This window comes from Eublepharis macularius, chromosome 4 (genome assembly GCF_028583425.1).
Source record: "Eublepharis macularius isolate TG4126 chromosome 4, MPM_Emac_v1.0, whole genome shotgun sequence".
In the NCBI taxonomy this organism is placed as follows: domain Eukaryota; kingdom Metazoa; phylum Chordata; class Lepidosauria; order Squamata; family Eublepharidae; genus Eublepharis; species Eublepharis macularius.
This window is the reverse complement of record NC_072793.1, coordinates 65,700,291-65,721,211: the sequence shown is the minus strand read 5'-3', so window position 1 is coordinate 65,721,211 and position 20,921 is coordinate 65,700,291. Positions and strand designations below refer to the sequence as shown.

The following is a 20,921-nucleotide window of genomic DNA, read 5'->3' as shown; positions in this document are numbered from 1 at the left end:
CATCCACAGTAATGTGGTGTTTATAGTTGGTTATTTTTATAAATATGTATCTAGATTATTGGGCAGGGCTTTCAAGGTTTGAAGTTAACAGTCACAGAGGCAGGTATGAACTAGCCTGAATATCTTTTCTGTGGTAAAACAAGGCTTTATTCCCCAGAATGAGGAATGAATGCCATTTCTGGTGGAAGTCACATGAATTAGATTTGTGGAAGAGTTGCTTAGCCTCCCCGGTCATCAGCTGCCTTGTGGGTAGGTAATTTCTGAGGTTCAGGGTGAGGCCCTGCTATAATAGGATCATCAGCAGTTCTGCACATCCATCGGAGAACCACCAGAATGGGCATTCCTCCCCCTTGTTCCTCTCCTTTCCCCTTTCCCCTTTCCCCTGTGTTTAATTTAGGGAACATACTAAGACAATCGTGGAGGGAAGGTGGTATGGTATAACCTGATCTCATCAAATCTCAGAAGCTAGGTAGGGTCAGTACTTGGATGATCAATCATAAGGAAGACTCTGCAGAGGACAGCACTGGCAAACCACCTCTGCTTCTCACTTGCCTTGAAAGCCCCTTGTTGGGGTTGCCATAAGTCGATTGCAACTTGACTGCACATGCACACACAGACACACACACACACTAAGACAATCATTAGGGAAATATATTGACTATACACAATTGCCCAATGTATAAAATTTATTAATGTTTAAATAGCAAAAAGAAGAGCCACCCTGTTTTTATTCATTGCACTGCATGCACTGGCATGATTGTGGCACTTCCATACGAATACACTGATGCCTCTCCATAGAAATGAAAATTGGGGGGAGGGTGTAGGTGCCACGGATATGATATAAGTACCATTGTTGTTCCATTAGAACCATGCAAATGGGGATAGTAGCTGCATGCCTTTATTAAGGTTAACCCCAGGTAAGCTTATGTGAGAGAGAGATGTTCCTCCAAGAGAACAGGTAATCGGAAGCCAATCTGATGTAATGGTTAGAGTATTTGAATAGGATCTGAGAGACCCAGGTTCAAAACTCCACTCTGCCATGGAAGGTTGCTGGGTGACCTTGTGCCAGTCACGGCCTCTTAGCCTAACATACCTCACGAGGTTGTTATAAGAATAAAATGTAGGAGGGGAGAATGATTTAAGCTTCTTAGGGTCTCCATTGGAGAGAAAAGTGTACAAATGCTGCAGAATGACATACCACTGGGGGTTCACTCAGACAATCTCCCACAAACTTTTATCTATCTATAAAAAGTATGATGAGGTCATTTCCTGGGACAATCCAGCTCTTTTTTAGAGCGATAGTGCTAAACTGGAAAGTTCTATGTAAATATACTCCAGAACACCAAGCAAGACTACACAGCTGAATGTATGTTAGCAAATGTAGTAGATAATATTGGCTATCAAGACTGTGCCAAATGGATAAATAGTACAGTAGGCAGCTAAGTCATTCAGTTGTAAAAATAATATAAATGATCAGCTGCTGGCAAACAGTATGGCCCCGATCCTGCTAAAGTCATGGCAACTTGTCATATGTAACAGCTGGAGCATGTACAGTGAGACGCACATTTCCAATTACGTCAAATGATATATCCAGCCAGTTCAATATGGCTCAGATGAGCACTGCAGTGGGGATTGAAATGTACATGCAGATGTTCACATGCATTATCTCTGCTTGCAGAGCAGAGGACAGTTTAGGTATATAGATTATTCTTGCAGGAAGGGTTTGCTAGTTCTTACAATATGGAACTGCTTTGCAGTTACTTCCATATCTAAACACACTATATAAACAGTGCAATTCTAAGAAGAGTTACTCCAGTCTGAACCCATTGATTTCAATAGGCTTAGACTGAAGTAACTCTTCTTAGAATTGCACTGGAAAAGGGTTAACATTATTGCCATAGAATCATGGTAGAATGAGAAACCACTTACCTGTATCGGGATATTTCTCAAAGATGGTTGTCCATAGATACGTTTAATTACAGATGTGACAGGCACAAGAATTATCATGGCATTGAAACGTAACATGGAAAACATGTCCTAACCTGAGGCTGATTCACATGTGCATTATTTATTTGAATAAGTCACCATAAGACGGCTTTCCAATGGATTTTGGGATGACCTTGTGAATACGATGCCACATGTCCATCATTCATTGTGTCTTGAAAAACATTTGAAACCATGATGTAGCAAACCACAACCACAATGCATCAGATCATTCTCAAATTCAGTATACCGGGTTATCACTAACCTTATTCACACCTCACATTTAGGTAGTGATAAATACATTAGATCAAGAGATTTATGGAGTTGGGAAGCTTTAGAATACGTGCATTTCCATGACCACAGAAGTCACGCTTTCCTTTTTTCTATTCCAGCCCAACACAGCAGCGCGACAACTCCTTCAAACAAGTAAAAGTCTGCAGTCTTCGCCCTTACGGAGATCCTTGCCTAGAGCAAAATGCTTGGGGTCCCCAGCTTTCTGCAAAGAGTCAGAATCTAGAAAGAAGAGCATGAAGCAGTTCTCAATTACAACTGCCTTAAATACTCTCAATAGGATGGTCCATTCACCCACAGAGCGGCAGTCTTTGGAAATCAGCTCTCCGGTGCTCATCAGTTCCAGTAATCCGTCTGTGACTACCCAGAACAATGAGAAAACAGAATTGCCATACAGCACCCCTGTCCAGGTAAATCCAAACTCATTCCTGGTTCTGTTGAAAGGGAGATTCTGCTGGAAGCACTTAAGCACACAAAAGCTTAAGGTAGATGCTGTGTATACACATTTCTGCTAGGCAGGCAGGTGGCAGCTTGAAAATCCAACTTTATCTTCTTCAGAAGCATTCTCCTAGGAAGGATTAACTCTGACTTCTGAAGATTCATATCTGTTGCAGTAGAAACTCTGAGATAGAACTTAAAGGAACTGTGGTGAACTCCCTTGGCTTTGTCAAATGAGGCATCTGTTCTTTCTTACACATCTGTTTATTTCTCATAAAGTATGTTTTTTTAACTTATAAAACGTTTGAGTCTCCTTTCTAACTTAAAGTGCTTGCTCCAATCTGTGTAAAAATGATATAAATAGAGTTGACAGAAAAGTTATAGACATTACAAACAACAGAGAATCCAGACTAGTCATTTATACAAAAGACTGCAAATACCTGGGAGCAAACGAAGGTTTTTGGTGGATTGGGAGGGGGCCATCCTAAAGTGACAAGCAAGGTTATTCCTGAGGATCGCCTCCACAACTGGAAATGTCCTACTGTGCATCTTCTGTGATCAGGGCCAGATCGACAGGGGGCGGGGGCGGTAGTCTGTCCCTGGCGCCACCAAAGAGGGGGTGCTGGGCGCAGCTGCCAGCCCCAGGAGTGTGTGGGCAGCAGAACAGGGGGCGTGCTTGCCACATCCCCCCTGTCCTGCGGGGCAGGCGAAAGGCAGCAAAAGGCACTTCCATGATGTCATCCGCACCATTCACCTGCCCCACAGGATGGGGCACGTGGCAAGCCGGCCACCCCCTGTCCTGCAGGGCAGGCGAATGGCACAGGCAGCCTCCCAGCCACTCGCGCTGCTGCCGACAGCTCCGCGGCATGCTGGGACAGCCGGCTTGCCGCAGGGTGGCATGCGCCACCCTGCGTGATGACATCATGGAAGTGACGTTATCACGCAGCGCTGGGAGCATGTGCACGCACACGAGTGGCTGGTCTTCGGTTGCCCTGGGCACTGGCAACCGTAGATCCGGCCCTGTCTATGATATTATGTAGATAAACTATATAGTGGGCCTCATTTGGTGAACTAAACACACAGGAAAGAGCACGTGTTCCCCTTCGAGGTCTGATCTCTCAGATTCTCCAAGGCTGTGACCTTCATGGCTATATTTACCTGTACTTCTTTTAAGGCTGTCCCAAGCAAACCCAAGGGGGAAAGCAGTCAAAATGGGAATCACCAGGCAGATGCGTGAAAGACTGCACTGATTTATCTTCTGTGAGCCTTGACAGGAGACCTGCTCCATCCTGGCACAGGGCACTGGCAGCTGAAGCCCAGCATTCCTGACAACATAATTCCTTATATTCTTCCAGTGAGTCCTGTTGTGTGCTGTACCATTATTTCCCTTTTCACCTCAAACTGAGCAACGGTCTCCACAAGCGTTATTAGGAGTTATTTATTTATAAGACTTTTAGGTCTCTTTTCCTTATAAAGTTGGCCTGACAGTAGGAGAAGGAGATAGGCATGAACAGTGGGAGTAGACCCTATGTGGAAGGATTTATGTGTGCATCTACTGAAAAGATGGTATGCTTTGAGAGCACAAAATGGATTCCATTTGTCATCCTATATAGTTGCCTGGCCTAATCAAAGCTGCCATTGCCAGCCATGTACTAGAGGAGATGCATGCATAAATCTAATCAAACAGAGTTTTCCATGACAGATTAGAGCAATTTAGCTTAATTTTTGTTAAGGATTAAATTCAACTAAAATTTGAATGCTTCTTAGCTGTAAGAACTCTTTGACAAATGACAATGAAATACACTATCCAGGGAGTTTGACACATCTTCTTTCTTGGAAGGCTTTAAATAAGGCCTATATAGATAATGTCTTGCTAAGATTATTCTGTATTAATTTGAATTAGATGATCCATTTGCGTATCTTCCAGCAGCCTAAGAATGTTTACATAGAAGTATTTTACATGAAATCAGTGGGATTTACAGTAAAATTATTTTTAAACCATTGGGTTGGAAGTCCCATAACTCCTGTTATCACCTTTATTTTCCTCAGTGCGGAGGTTAGATGACTAAGAGCAGGCCCATTAACCCACACAGAGCCTACTCATTCTTCTGTATCATTACTGATTTTCAATTCTGATTTTTAATTCTTAAAACCACTAGAGCAAGGATAATAAAGATTAAATTCTCCTTTTCAGGCTTGTGTGTCAGATAAAGCAAGAGAGGAGCTGGAGATAAATCATAAGTGCTAATGATGCCCACAAGACAATGTGTCCATCCGTGTGTGTTGCTTCTGTTGAAATAGAAAGTTCGGCCTTATGAGTCACTCAAGCAACCAGTGACTCATAAAGGATGAGTTTAAATTAAAGATGAATGCACTTTGTTAATGTATGCCCTTATTTGTTATTTGACAAGTCCAGAAAAGCAGAACAGGAGAATGATGATGATTACATTTTTAAACCAGGTAGTCTATTCTGGCTTGAGAAGTCCCCAGTTGTAGTGATCAGTGTTGGACTTGAGCTGAGGAGATGTCGGTGATCTTAAGACTGTCACTCTCTTTCGCCATCCCAGTGCTGTTGTGAGGAAAAATCCACCTTGAGCTTCTTGGAGGAAGAAAATAATATAAATTTGAGCAGGAGAATCCAGGGCAGCCTTACAGGGTCAGTTCCTTTGTGAAGAGGCAGATTGGGAAATTTGTGCTGTTTATATTACAGGTTGAGGTTGTGGGAGCAATGTCTGATGCAGCATCAGTCCCCCAAATCCTTGCTATCCCATTAAACCTGCTTTTTGTCAACAGGCTTTAAAACCTCAAACTGTTCCTTTTTTTCTTGTCAAATTCAACACTGAATCTTCTTCTTCAGTTCAACGTTTAAATCTGTTACTGCATCCATCCAGGAAGGTGGTTGTGGCATTTCTATTTGACATGGAGAGCTCATTATATAGCATTCTTTATGAATGACTAAACTCTATTTAAGCTAAAGGTGGTCTTTGAATACCAGGGCAATGTATGCCACTAGACTATTTTCTGATCACTAACTTAGGCCATATTACATGTTACAAGGAACACATAACTAATACCAAATAGCAATGCCTCTCCATGTTTTCACAATTAATGCTTGAGAAGGTGCATGATATAGTGTCATTGAGTTTAGAGAATCCCTGCCCCCTCTTGTAATTCATTTGGAGCAAGGAGATGAAACAGAATGAGAGTATAATGGTATCTCGTCCACAATCTTCTTTAATCATTACAAGGGAAACTTGAGGAGATAGCCAGACTCGTATTCCTGTTGTTCAGGCCTTCATGTCCCTTTGTTTGCTGAAAAATGTCTATATATTTGTCATGTGTACATATAGGGAGGGGAAGAAACATTTATGTGGCCCTGAGCTTCCTTAGAAGAAGGGTGGGGTAGAAATGAATGGATGCATACATATGCCCATATACTGTGTTACAAATCACTACCCCACCCACTGATTATATTGTCCCAAATAATAATGTAATTAAAAGCCAAGTCAAATATGCAAGGCAGCTCCCCCACTGTGGTGATGGCAAATGTATTCTTAAGGCTTTCAACAATCCTGAGGGCCCAGAGAGTATCAAGTTACATTAAAGATTTATATACATCCTGACCCCAAAGTGTGGGACAGCAATTCATACAGAATTCTCATCTACACACATTGCTTTATTGTCCATTTTCACTACAAATAGAGACAACCTGATTTTCCAGCTTATTTAAATAAAACTTTTGATCAATTAAACCAAAATAAGCTAAAACAGCAGAAATTGAAATACTGTCCAAGTAGTATAAAATAATTAATCAAAACAAGATTAAAACAGCAATTCTGCAACACTATTATAAGTAGGGATACTGTCTGGCACCGCCGGACTTAGCCCCGAGGTGGTTGGTGCCACCCTCCTGCCTGGAGCAGCCAGCCCACCAGATCCCCAGCCCCACTGGCTCTCTTACCTCACTGGGGGACCTGGCAAAGACCCTGCAGCCACTCCGCAGCCCAGCCCGGCAGCCACAGAGCAAAACAATGCAGACTGGGGAGGAGCCGCCCTTCGCCGATCAACTGGTGAGCGGGCCACCACCGTGCTCTTGGTGGCCAAGCCCGAAGTGGCCGGAGGAGGCTCCATCACCAGTGCCCGAAGCCCAGCCACCTGGGGTGGCGGCCCACTCGACGGAGGGGCACTGGCAGGGCTCGGCATCAGGCCATGAGGCTGGCATCCCTCCTGGCTGGAAGCAGCCGCACCTGGAAAGAGGGGGCGGGCCCGGCCAGGGGGGGGCAGGAGGTGGGAGGAGGGCTTGAAGGGGGCAAAGAGGCCCGTGATTGGCAAAGGGGGCAGGAAGATGGATAGGGAGAAGGATCTCCCCTCCTAGGTATCCCATTAGTTGCCAGGTGAAACTGGCAACCATAAGAATAAGGCAGCAGATAAGGCAACAGCTTAGGACATCAGCATAAAGGTCAAAAACAGCACTGTAATGTGCTTGATGCAATGTTTTGACCACTGAAAGTTTCTGAGAAATTTTCAAAGAAAGCCCCACACAGAGTGTGTTATAATGATCAAGAATTGATAAGACTAAAACAAAGATAGCTATAGACAGGGCATTTCTTTCCAGGAACAATTTGCTAACCAGAAAGCACAAAGCTATGAAACCGGAATGGGTGATTTGTGATTAACTACAGTTGTATCTTTCAGTAGTCTCTGTACTGCCCGGTTGAATCTGTTTAACATGCTTCTGACTGTATTTTCCTTAATTATATTTTAGGGCAATCCTACCTAGTCTATCAACAGTAGTGAGTGGTTCTTACCCACTCTGAGTGGATTTAGTATTCTTTGATTGATACTTGTTTTACTCCCCCCCTTTCTGTTGCTTGAACACTAAAATTTTAGCAGCTTAGAATAGTCACTTTATGTATCTGACAAAGTGAGCTTTGAATCACAAACGTTTATGTTAGAATAAATGTCATTAGTCTTTAAAATGCGACTGGAATCATGTTTAATCGTGTGATCCCTTAGCATTTGAAATTTTCTCCTGATGCCATACTGTGGAGGCAGTTTTTTAAAAAAATGTTTGTTTGTAGTAGGTAAGTCCCAGAGTAATAAAAATCAAAAGGTAATTTTTTTACATCCCCTAACAAAAGTAAGTATGTGGTATTAACAGAAGTTTGTTGCATACACATATATGCGATGTTAACAGAAGTTTGTAGCATGCAACAAACTTGGTGGAAATTTTGCCCTTACTTCCAGTCAAAACAGGATAATTCTATTATCAAGTTAATTATATGTTGTAAGAAGAAGCATAATAAGCACACAGTTACAGGATACAGTGATGGCTACTAACTTAGATGGGTTTGAAAGGGGGTTAGACAAATTGTTTGTTTGTTTTATGATATTTCTATCCTGCATCTTCCGTAATAATATGTTCAGGGCCATTTGCATACATGTGAATAAAACAATGGATAATAACAATGCAATAAAAATGGGGAAACAAGCAGCATAAAAATTAAGCTGAATAAAAACAAGTAAAACTCAGAAGGATTAAAAGATGTAAAAATTCTCTAAAATGCCATCTGCAAAAGCTATAGAAGTACAGCACTCTTATGAAATGTAAGAGAATAAAAATGTCTTTACTTGGCACCTAAAATGTTGGTGACTTAGTGCCTGTCAGACTCTATGTTCTATAATCTTGTTCTATAATCTTGGTGTAGTTGGCATATCAGCTGAATCTGTTTAAAGGTACTACATGCTATACACCTCTGTCTGTAAACCTGTCTAATACTATCCCCACGCTGCAAACCTGTTCTGTAAAGAGAGGGCAATCAAGTCCAGGACAGGACAGTTCCTGAATCCCCAACAGACTTTATTATCAACCAACAGCATCTCAGTCTTATCTAAGCTGATTGCAATTTTTTGATCCTCATTGAGTCTGTTACCACCCCTGTGCACTTATTCAGGAAATCCACTGCCTGAATGTCCTTCCTGACTCAGTTGAAAAGAAGAAATAGAGCCAGATACCATCCAAATATTGCTGATACTGCCAACTCTCTGGAAGTCTCCCAGCAGTTTTGTGTAGATGTCAACACTGGAGACAGAATAAGGACCACATCTGATCTCTATTTTAGCTGAGAAGTTGTCTCCCAACATCGTCTTCAGGAACAGAATGTAGTCCTCAGACATCTGGTTCAGAAGGATACATGGTCCATAGTATCAAAAGCTGCCAAGAGGTCCAGGTGAATCAACAATATTCCAATATCTCTGGAAAAAGGCACCTGTCAGATAATCAAGTTCCAAAACCAGGAAGGAAACTGGATTGAATCAATCCAGATAATCCATTTCATACAAGAACACACATTCTGTGTGGCCACCACTTATTCAACCACCTTGCCCCAAACCAGGCTGCTTACAATTGGCCAATAGTTGTTTAAATATTGCAGAGCCAAAGAGTTATCTCATGTTAGGCCCTGAACGAGCCTTTACTACCATAAGACCCAGTCAAGCAACCTCTTTTAGACCAGTTCATATAAGCCAAGATGCCAAGGGTCAAGTACAGAAGTGGCATGTTACATTCCCTCAAGTAACTTGTCCACATGCTACAAGTACAATAATGGAAAATCATCCAAACAACTCAGAGAAAACTGCACTCCAATAATCTTCCGGGACGGATGTTTTCCAATAACAGAGGAAGGTGATGCAGGTATAAGTAATTTTTTTTTCTGCAAAATGCTTTGCACAAAAAAAAAAGTCACAGTGGGCTGTTATTAAGGTTAACATTATTAGGGTGAAAAAGCCCCCTCACTATTTGCAACAGCTCTATTGGATGGCTTTGTATCCAGTGGTGGTAGAGATATACATAGATGTCATCAGCACCATAATCACCACAGAAAAGGTACAAAAATGTGCAGTAGACTATGTTTAGACATATTCGCTATAGTTTTTCTCCATTAGTTGTCCATCTATGTTGCTTCCCTAAGGTGGTCAGTAAATCAAAGTGTTATTTAGATTCAACAGGATGGTAACATACACCTGAGGATGTTGACTATTCAAGTTCTCCAGGTTCCAAATATCAACCAGGGCCATGCCACATCAGCCAGAAATGCAGGAATCTATCCATCTCTGAACATAAAGCAGCCAAATTGACAGCCTGCCCTTGCAAAGGTTCTTAAACACTGGACATCTAAAGTTGATTGGACCATGACAAAAGAATCAGAGATTTGCTCCACTCCTGAACAATACATGCCCGTCAAGGTTAAGAACTACTTTCTTGAGGCTATAAAGTATTGAGCTGCATCACTCAGAAGAGACTTGGCATGGCTGTTTGAAGTCTCACAGGATCAAAACTTTTGGGATCCTCAACACTAGAGTACTCAGGCCTCACTGGTTAAGAGAAGAATGGATTAAGACACTGGCACAATGTGTCTTGAGCTTCCTTCTGCTCACATGACACGTGTTTCACACTGCCATATCTTCCTCTGCTTACTGTTAATTGAATAGTGGCACTTCCTTTTCCACTTCCAACTTCTAAGCACAGAGTAAACCAGTTCCTTTATATCCATTAACACAACTATTCATTCCACTTCACCTCTCCATAACTAACAAAGCAATAAAATCAACAGTCTTCAGCCCTAACCCTAATGATTCAGAGAAGAGATGTCCAAAAAGAATTATTCCCTTTGGTCTCACCCCTTGTGGAGTGATTCATTGGCAATGACCTTGTGGAGTTATCCATTGGTGATGACCTACTACAGAGAGAGCATGGGGGGCAGCTATTGATTTTTAGAAGGATACATGGTCAGTGGCAGGGTGGTATCTGCAGAAGGCCCTGTTCAGATGAGTGAAGCTTCTGTGGAGGAACATAGGGAGAGAGGTGGTCTTGTAGATATGAGGAGCCAAGGTCATTAAGAGCTTTGTATGTGATAAAACCTTGAAATGAGACTGGTAACTGATGGGTAGCTGGCGGAGTGACTGCAGAATGGAAGTAATGTGCATGGTCCACCTAGTTCTTGATAGTAAACAATCTGCAGCAATCTATACCAAGTCTCCAAGTTGACGTTGAGTGGAGAGCTATGCGAGTGCATTACAGTAGTCTTGTTTCTATGTTATCACAGCATGAATCCAGGTGGCCAGATCAGCCATGTTAAGGTAGGGGGCCATCTTCCAGGCTAATCTGAGTTGGAAGAAGGACTTTTTTTGCAACTGCATTTACTTGCTTCTCTAGCAGCAGCACTGGGTTTAGTATAACCCCTAGCCTGTTGACCAAGTCCTGCAAGGGTCAACTGAACCCCATAAAACTGGAGTCCCCAATCTTTTTGAGCCTGTGGGCACATTTGGATTTCTGATACAGTGTGGTGGGGGCAGCAGCAAAATGGCTGCCACAGAATGGCCACTGCAAGAGATGGAGCCAACCACAAAATGGCTGCTGCAGCTTGCCTTCAGACACAGTGAACATCCCTGTGCTATGAAAGCAGTTTCTGGCAAAGCAGTGTTTTTAAAAATCTTCACAGCCAATCAATACTCCAATGACCAATCAGAAGCTATGCTTTGAAAAATCCCCATCTGGACCCATCCACTTTCTAAAAACATTGGTGGGCACCAGGAATGGTGCTGACAGGCACAATTGTGCCCATGGGCACCACGTTGGGGATCCCTACCATAGAAAGTGGGAAGCAGGATATTCTTCAAGATCTCACATTTCTCAACCAGCATAACTTCTGTCTTGTCTGGGTCCAGTTTCAATTTGTTTCCTTTCAACAGTTGTCAGACAGTTAATCAGGGCCTCTGCTGTATTTTCAGGGGATTTGGATAGAGAGGTATAGAACTGGGTATCATCTGCATATTGATGGCATCCAATTCCATAGCTACAAATGAGTTCTCCTCAAGGTTTTACATAGAGGTTGAATAACACAAGATATTTCCCACACGGTAGATAGCTAGTCTCCAACAGCAACCCTTTGAGTCTTTTCCATGATGAACAATTTAAACCAATCCAAGGCACATTCCCTAATACCTACTTCTGCCTCCAAACATCTCAACGGGATGGCATGGTCTACTGTATCAAAGGCTGCAGGTAGACCTAGAGGAGCAGCAAAGATGCATAGCCTTTGTCTATATTCAGGCACAGGTCATCAACTAATGCCGCCAGACCCGTCACCGCCCCATAGCCCAGCCTAAAACCAGACTGAAAAGGGTCCAAAGCGCAAGAGATCTAAGAAGACCGGGAGTTGGCCAGCTACTGCTCACTCAATCTCTTTGCCCCCAAATGGTAGTTTAAAGACTGGGCAATAATTGGTCACATAATTTTTGTCTAGGTTTTTTTTTTTAAGTAGCGGGCAGATGACTCCTCCTTTGAGTGGCCAAGGAAAAATGCCTTGAGTTAGTGACTGGTTTATGATTGACATCAACAGCTCATTTATGATTTTAGCAGCCAGGATGGGCAAGGATCCAGTGCACAAGTAGTGGCTTTCAGAGATACCAGGATCTTGTCAATATCCACCACTGTGACTGGGTCAAAATGTTTCAGAAGCAGACCAGACAGTATGTTAAGCATTTCTTCTGCCTTGCCTATATTACAGCTGGCTGTCAGATCAGAGCATATTCTTGCTAATTTATCAGCAATTTGATATAATACATTTGTCTTCGTACACAGGCACAGCAGTTGCCCTGGTCCTTGGAAGAAAGGAACATAACTTAATCACCCTCAGTATTAAAGCTTTGTTAATGTATTAGAACAGACTGGAATGAACTATTGTACCATTAATTTCAAGATGGAAATCTACTAGGAAGTGTAGGTTTAATGGAAGAAATGTGTATTTTTGCCCAATCAAAAGGTAATGCACACAAAGAGTTAGCTGGCTGATGAAGGTGGTGCTGAGTCTGTACAGCATAGATTGGCACATGCTGTGGGATGATGCATTTCATGATATGAAGTAATTATATAGTGAGAGGTGCATGTTTACTTGAGCTTTGGCTAGCAGTTTTGCCTCTTGTGGATAATTTGCCTTAATTAACATTATTTACTTTGTACAGTAGTTTTAGAACAAAGAGGAAGGGTGGTGGAAGGAGAAGACACTTCTTTTGTTGCAGTCATTTCTCAGCACATAGATATAGGGCTGCATCCAGCCAGCTTTCACTCAGTCTCTCCTCCTTTTCCTCCTTACTACAACCCTCATCCCATGTAGCTGTTGACCATTCAGGTCTGATGATCCCAGCATAGCCTTTTTGGTGATCAAAAGGACCCCTCCTCCCTTTTTCAGCAGCTGAAAAGATCCAGCCTGTAAAACTGAATGCATCATTCCAGTAAATGCAGTCACTTAAAAGAAGGAGCCTACAGTGGGTTTGTGTCAAAGGCCTGACTCCAGTAGCTTAAAGCTTCAGTGGGGTGCTCCTACAGAAAACACAGAATAAACAAATGCCAGTCCAGTCTTCCCACCTATATATTTCTTGGTTGGAAACTGGTTTCAGGTAGATAGTTGGTTTCAGGTAAATAGACCAACTACCTACCAGACCAACGGCCTACCTGGTTTCAGGTAACTAGTTGGTCTGCAGTAGAACAGCCAGATTTGAATCCAATGGCCCCTTAGAGACCAACAAGATTTTCAAGGTGTAAACTTTCAAGAGTCAAGACTCCTGAGAGTCAAAGCTTACACCTTGAAAATCTTGTTGTTCTCTAAGAGGCCACTGGATTCAAATCCTGCTGTTGGTTAGAAACTGCTGCTCTTTCCAACAGAATCCATTTGGAAGTCCTAGTTTATTTCTTCCTGTGCCTGGGTGACAGCTCTAGGAAACAATCATCCATTAAAGAAAAAGAAAAAGAAAATTAATAGCAGTTGAAATTTTGTTTAACTAAAACATTTTTCAGGGTGCATTATATGATGTGTCAGCAAAATTAAGCACAAATATCTGATTATAAATTGGTTTTTGAATGGATTATTTATTCTCCCCCAGTCTTGGACTTCGCAGGAGTTTCTACCTTTTCTGGAAACTTTTTAATGGAATACATTGGTAAAAATTCAACAGTATCCTGGGAAAACTGATGAACTTGTTCTTATCACACAGTCACTAAATGGGCTTGAATTCTTCTGGGTAGGGGGAAGAAATAGCTATCTTTTTATTTTTGGAAAAGAAGTGTGAAACTTGATCAGAATATAAGAGTTTCCTTAAAGCTTGCTCAGAATTCCAATTATGACACATATTAATAAGGAAGCCACCTCCCATAGTCATGCAAGAAGTGTTTGGCCTTGGATGCATTCCTAGGCTTTGGGTGTGGCCTGAGTATATTGTTTGGTAAGCAGTGAACCTGTCAGTTTCCCCAGCAGCATGACTCCAGACTGACCAGGTTGGTGCCAGGTTTATGGGATGGGATTCTCTGACTCTTCTAAGAGGTTAGTTTTTTTTTTTCTTTTACCCATTTGTTGATTTAAGTCTATTTAGTTTTTGCCAGTTCCAAAAGGAGATTATTATAACAGTTTTGTATAAATTGAAGTAATGAAGAAGATAATGTAATCATGTAAGTGAAAAGAGCATACTAGGCAGCTATTCTAGGTAAGGTAACTATTTTCAAAGTTGGATTTGGTTTTTAAGGTGCTTGTTTGCTTGTCTTCTGAAGCTTGAGGCCCATCTGCATTGTACTTGATCTTCCAAAAGGCCCCAAAATGGGAAAACTGGGATTAGAGAGTCCAGCAGGATTGTTACTTTCCGGAGGAAAGGTTCTTACGAATGCTGCAAATCTTAAAATTGCTGGCTTGGGCACAGTCAGCAATAAATGCCTGCTGTGTACAACATGTCTGAAACTTCTCCTTTTCAAAAGTAACGAGATTTGTTTGGGTTTGCATGGTTTGGGATATCAAAAAACAGAGTGAAATAATGGATAAGGTGTCAGACTAGAGACCAAGGAGACACAAGTTCAAACTTCTTTCAACCATGATGTTTGCTGGGTGGTCACTCAGCTTAACCTGCTTCACAAAGTTGTGAAGATAAAATGGAGAAGAGAGCTATATACATAACCCTGAGTTCCTTGAGGGAAAATGGGATAAAAATGCTATAGATACCGAAAGGCTAATTTTCATGTGTAACCCCCAGTAAGCTGAGAATCTCTCTACAGGAGACATCTGACATATGAAGAACATGTGTCAAGAGATGCAATGATAGCTGGGAAGGGTAGTTTGAAAAGGCAGAGCTGGCATCAGGGCAAAGGCTTTGCTGTACACTGGAGCTGTGTGAAGAGGCTGTGAAATGCCAGAAGAGAAACTTCAGCCCATTATAACCTCTCCAGGTCCAAGCCCAGCTCTAGAAGGCAGCTCCAGCCCATTTCCGTTCCTTGCTGCTCTCTGGTTGTGATCCCACACAGTTTTAGACTGGAGAGGTGAAATTGACAGAGCCTTCAGGGAGGTGAAGATGAAATTAACAAACCCTCTGAGGAGCAATCTCCACTGGCTCTGTCTTCTTAAACTGTTTCCTGGCTAACATTGCAACTCCCTACACTTGACAAACATGCACCACACCGTCTTGGGCAGAGAGAGACTGAGATCCTCCTGGGACAAATGTCAAAGGACCTGGAGATATTCTAAGGAACTGTATTCAGGGATATTCCCCAAATCCCTCACCCATAAGCATCCTTATTGTGTTCACCTTTTCTACTTACTGTATCCATGTTGCCAGAATTTTGGTGTTCTGGAAATAGGCGTTGCTCTGTTGGTTTGTAATATGAGATCATCTATTACATGCTAAGCTGTGAGAAAGAAATACAGAAACTCCATGTAAGGAAGCAGAATGGGGGCAGGCTGGAGTGAACAACATTATGTTACCTATCATAAGAGTGACTACAAACCCACCAAGGGATTTCAGATGCTGAGTAGATCAATATGATTATTTTTAAAAATAAATGATCTGGCTATGTGAGTGGGCCCAAAGCCTCACCTTCCTAGACGTGAACTATGAGTGGCATCCTGGCCAAACCAGGGTTCCCAAGCTCAGAAATCCCATATAATATAAATGCAGAAGTTGGAAAGGCCAGATACATAGAGATGTTATCAAGAGGGTACTTTAGAGTTGCCAGCAACCTGGAGCGGGGGAATGTTCTGCCTCTTTAATAAAGGCTTAGCATGTGGAAATGGGCTGGTGAAGTTTTTTGTAACATGGAGGTAAATAAGAGCACCTGGTAAATAGCATCGTATTAAGCTTCTGTTAAAGGGAAAGGACTTTTTTTTTTAACGCTTGACCGGTGGACAACCCTATGTACTTGGTCAGGGTATCTTAAGTCAACATGAAACAGCAAAAACTTTAATATGCCCAACATCTTTCTAAGTCACTTTATTAGTACTTTAACTTTAATTAGAATTTAAAGTGCCAGGTGCCTAAGTGATCATCTATGGCCTTGATTTCAATGGTGATCTTTGACAGATGTTCTATTCAAAACAAAGAATATACATCAGCATTTACTGATGACCCATTTTTGCACTTCACAAACATAAAACCACAGCCTCATTAATGCTGGTAATAGTATTTCACTCGGCTGTGTGGCAACTCGCTAAGAGGCCTCTAAACAGTTGGAGGAAATACAATAATATCAAAGTGGGAAAGTGTCATTCCACAAATCCCAAACTTGAATTTTCAGTTAAGGGAAAGAAAGAGGAAGGATGGCAAGCCAGTGATAAACATGGTACTTAAAGCTTAACTTATTCAGAATATAAAATGTATGTGTTCCTTGGGAACTTTATTTCATGTTTTGCTAATGATGTCCTTAACTTTTCAAGTCTTAAAACGTGTTATTGTTTATATCCATCCTATGAGCCTTTGTTAATGTAAAGTGAACCTATGTTCTACGCTCAAGCAATGTTGCAAGGCATAAGCCTAAGGCAGTGAATGGGGTAGGGTTCAAAACTGAGTTGAAAAACATGGGGAAGGGAGAATGGCTATTAACCAATGCTATAATTACTAAAATGGTAGGTGCTGGAGTTCTATCTGCCTCCAAGTGACCTTTTCTAACCTAGAAAGTCATCCCTTAATATCAAGTACATAGTTTGTGTGGTTGCTGTATATAATAATGAAGCAAAGAGGCTCATGCCCAAGAATAAAAAAGAGTCCAGTAACCCCTTTAAGACTAACCAATTTTATTGTAGCATAAGCTTTCGAGAATCACAGTTCTCTTCGTCAGATGCATGGAGGGCAAAAAGAGAAACTGGTCAATTTGCCCTCCATGCATCTGACGAAGAGAACTGTGATTCTCGAAAGCTTATGCTACAATAAAATTGGTTAGTCTTAAAGGTGCTACTGGACTCTTTTTGATTTTGCTACTACAGACTAACATGGCTAACTCCTCTGGATCTATGCCCAAGAATACTTGCCTTTCCTATTTACAATGATGGCACTACAGGGCTTATACTTGGTTCAGATTTATTTAGAAGTTGTAGGGTTTAAGACTGCTTGGATATGTTGCCCTCTCATTAGTGTGGCCCTGGACAATTTTCTTGTGATTAAACATTCTGGAGTTTAAGCCTGCCTGAACATGATTATACCTTCTTCAGTCCTACTCTAATCCTTTGGTTACAGTGATGTAACAAGGGTTCTTCATTTGCGAAGAAAGCATTCTGCACATGTACAGAGGCGCACACTTCTTTACAAAAGCAAGATGCCTTAAGGCAGCTTATAATGAAAATAAAAATAGATACTAGGATAACCATGTGCTTGCTTTTTCACTTTACGTTGGTCATCTTAATAATGGGGCAATATTTCTGCAGCAAACAGATGACGGCCCAAAATTATTATAGATCTCACTCAGACTTTTTAACTTGGGGCTCTCGGTTGTTGCTTTTGAAATTAAGGAGAAGAAAGAAAACAAACAGGAAAGTTCGAAATGGACGAAGGAGAAAAGATTATGGAATGGATATATGAAAATGAATTCAGTCAATAAGGTGTTAATTGACTTGGGACAAAAGCCAGCTCTGGAGAAGTCTTTCAGATGGAATGGTTCACTTGCCTTTTTCCCTTTATATTCCTATAAGGAAAAGGGCTAGCAACTTCGTTAATGAAAGTTGGGAATTTAGAGACGGACATGATATAAGGAAACATTCTTTCCAAGTGCCCCAGATGGTTATGGACATGGGGGGAGGGCTTTTTACACACCTTTCGCCGTGCCCTTAAGACGTTATTATTCCAACAAGCGGGGCTGGCCTAAATGTGTTTTAATTGAGTTGTCCTGTTCTGAGTTAAATTATTTAATATGTTTATATTTTATATTCTTATTGTTTTATATTTGTATGTTTTATCTTTGCTGTACACCGCCCTGAGTCCTTCGGGAGATGGGCGGTATAAAAATTCAATTAAAGTTAAAGTTAACGTTTTTAGAGGAGATTTTGGGCTTAACCTTCCCTCACTGCATGATTCTTCCCAATTGTTAATTTTTTCCCCCTAAGTGGGCTTTGAAAGTGAGCTTGAGGTATTTGTAAGATAGAATCCTCTGGTGCTGGAAGGGATAAGTATTCTTTCCTCCTACTAGGTAACCCTAACTCTTCAGGTGTCTAATGCTGGCAAATGTGTTCTGAAATGATGTCTGGCTTTGGCTGTTGAAGTGACTCTACACCAGAAAGGCTGTTTGCAGTCTCAGATGTTCTGCCCCCTGCCAAGAATTCTAGGCAAAATCCTTCTGAGCAACAGCTATGGGTGTGGGGGAGAAGGTGCATATAGGAAACATTGCCTCTGCCTAATAACAAAAAGGCAAGATTTATAATAAATTTGTAATCTCATCCTCACCACCTCATCCCAACCTTCAGGCTAGTTGGCATATGGTTATATCTCATTTTCATATTTAGATTGTTAGCCTACCAATGTTCAATTCCATATACATAACATAAATAATATACCCAATTAACATGAATAAAAATAGGTAAAGCACGACTGAAAGATGAATTTGCATTAATTGTGTGTTTATACAGATGGTGTTTATGTCAGCTAAGAAAAAAAGTCTTAAACTCACTCCTACCCTTTTTCTTGGATATTTGTTTTAATTTGTTATAGGGAACATTATATCCATCTATCTCCTCTGCTCTGGGGGACCAGTCCAATATCCTCCATACTTGTCAAGAATCTCAGAGGAGAACTCCATAATGCAACTATCTGCATTCAGTGAGGAGACATTTTATCCTTGTGTCAGACCAGATTTTATATCCTTTTGTGTACGCAAAGTAGCAGCTTCTGTTAAAATGAACTGGGCAGACCACATGCTTACAATAAGTTTCATATTCATAGATCCAGAGGAGTTAGCCGTGTTAGTCTGTAGTAGCAAAATCAAAAAGAGTCCAGTAGCACCTTTAAGACTAACCAATTTTATTGTAGCATAAGCTTTCGAGAACCACGTTGTCTTCGTCAGATGCATGGAGGGCAGAAGGAAATTGGCCAAATATAGAGGAGGAGAGGGGGGAAGGGGGGGAGGAGGAGAGGGGGGATGTAAACAACTCCTTTGATATGGAGATGCAGACAGCTCCTTTGGGGATTAGTTTGCTTGTGTAAAGTTTCAAAGGAGTTTGCCGTATTAGTCTGTAGCAGCAAAATCAAAAAGAGTTCAGCAGCACTGCAGCACAAGCCCTCGATAACCACAGTCCTCCCCACCTGATGCATTTGACAAAGAGAACCGTGGTCCTCGAAAGCCCACACCAGGTGCCACTGGACTCCCCCTGACCCCGCCTCTGTAAAGGAAATCAGTTACCTGTGATAATGAGATAACCATTCATAGTCCCTATTCAGTCCCAGCTTGACAGAGTCAAATTTGCATTGGAATTCCATTGCATTGGAATTTGACTCTGTCAAGCTGGGACTGAATAGGGACTATGAATGGTTATCTCATTATCACAGGTAACTGATTTCCTTTACAGAGGCGGGGTCAGGGGGAGTCCAGTGGCACCTGGCGTGGGCTTTCGAGGATCACGGTTCTCTTTGTCAGATGCATCGGGTGGGGAGGACTGTGGTTATCGAGGGCTTGTGCTGCAGTGCTACTGAACTCTTTGATTTTGCTGCTACAGACTAATACAGCAAACTCCTTTGAAACTTTACACAAGCAAACTGATCCCCACACCAAAAGGAGCAGTCTGCATCTCCATATCAAAGGAGTTGTTTACATCCCCCCTCTCCTCCTCCCCCCTTCCCCCCCCTCTCCTCCTCTATATTTGGCCAGTTTCCTTCTGCCCTCCATGCATCTGACGAAGACAACGTGGTTCTCGAAAGCTTATGCTACAATAAAATTGGTTAGTCTTAAAGGTGCTACTGGACTCTTTTTGATTTTCATATTCACGTCATTCATCACACATGGAGCTTTCCATTTAACTTTGAGCATATCTTATGAAAGCCAAATTCATCTAAATATGTATTGGCATTTTTACCAGCCATTCTGGTAGAATTAATGGATAAAATTCAGAGATGATTGGGTAAAGGATATGTTAGCTTGCTGGCAGGTATACAGGAGTCACAAAAGCTCCAGCTCATTTCTGGATTCCCACTATGTTTACTTTGGTTGTTACCAGATGGAGGTTTTGCTCTGCATTCCTCCCTCTCACCCCCCCCCCAAAAAAAACTAGAGATTTTTTTTCCCTACCACACAACATCAGCTGCAATCATCCACCTTCTGAGTATTCCCTGACTTCCCTGCTTTTCTCCCCCAAACCTGCTGTGGTTCAGTCTTTCCTAAAAAATTGTACTTAAAGCATGTTTGGTCACTACGTGAATAGAAATTTGCAGCAACAATGAGAGTGCTATGAGCAGTTGTTGCCATGTAGATACAATTTTTGAAATATGGGGACCAACGTGATTTTCTTTCATCTAAATACATTTAGAATTGAGAGACTGGTTATAATCCAGTAATAAATAACAGATAAAGGTGGATGCATTAAAGGGATCTGTAGTGTCTGTGCTTGTTACTTTGTCGTGAAATTAAACAGGAGTCCAATGGCATCTTAAATATTTACAAAATGTATGCCAGGATAAAATTATGTGAGTCAGAGCTCCCTTCATCAAGTGATTTATATCTTTATTTGATACTTGTGCTAGGATAAATTTGGTTGATTTTTAAGGTGCCACTAGCCACTTGTTTAATTTTGTTGCAACAGTAGCGGTATCTGTGCATTATCCCTGTGTAACTTCATTATGGTTACTCTGATAAAATAATAATTGTTACATTTTAGTTTTCATTTAAAATAGAACTCTAGCTATCATGATGGCAAGGGGAA

The 20,921-nt window shown here is 41.5% G+C and overlaps 1 protein-coding gene across 2 annotated transcripts in view; it reads left to right on the top strand.

Moving 5' to 3' along the window:
• Positions 1–20,921, top strand: part of SH3RF2 (SH3 domain containing ring finger 2) — a 127,662-nt gene that overhangs the window by 75,024 nt on the left and 31,717 nt on the right. For both annotated transcript variants that reach the window (XM_054977232.1, XM_054977231.1), the window contains exon 5: positions 2,376–2,684. In XM_054977232.1, coding sequence (XP_054833207.1) covers positions 2,376–2,684 — 309 coding nt within the window. The remainder of the gene's footprint in view (positions 1–2,375; positions 2,685–20,921) is intronic.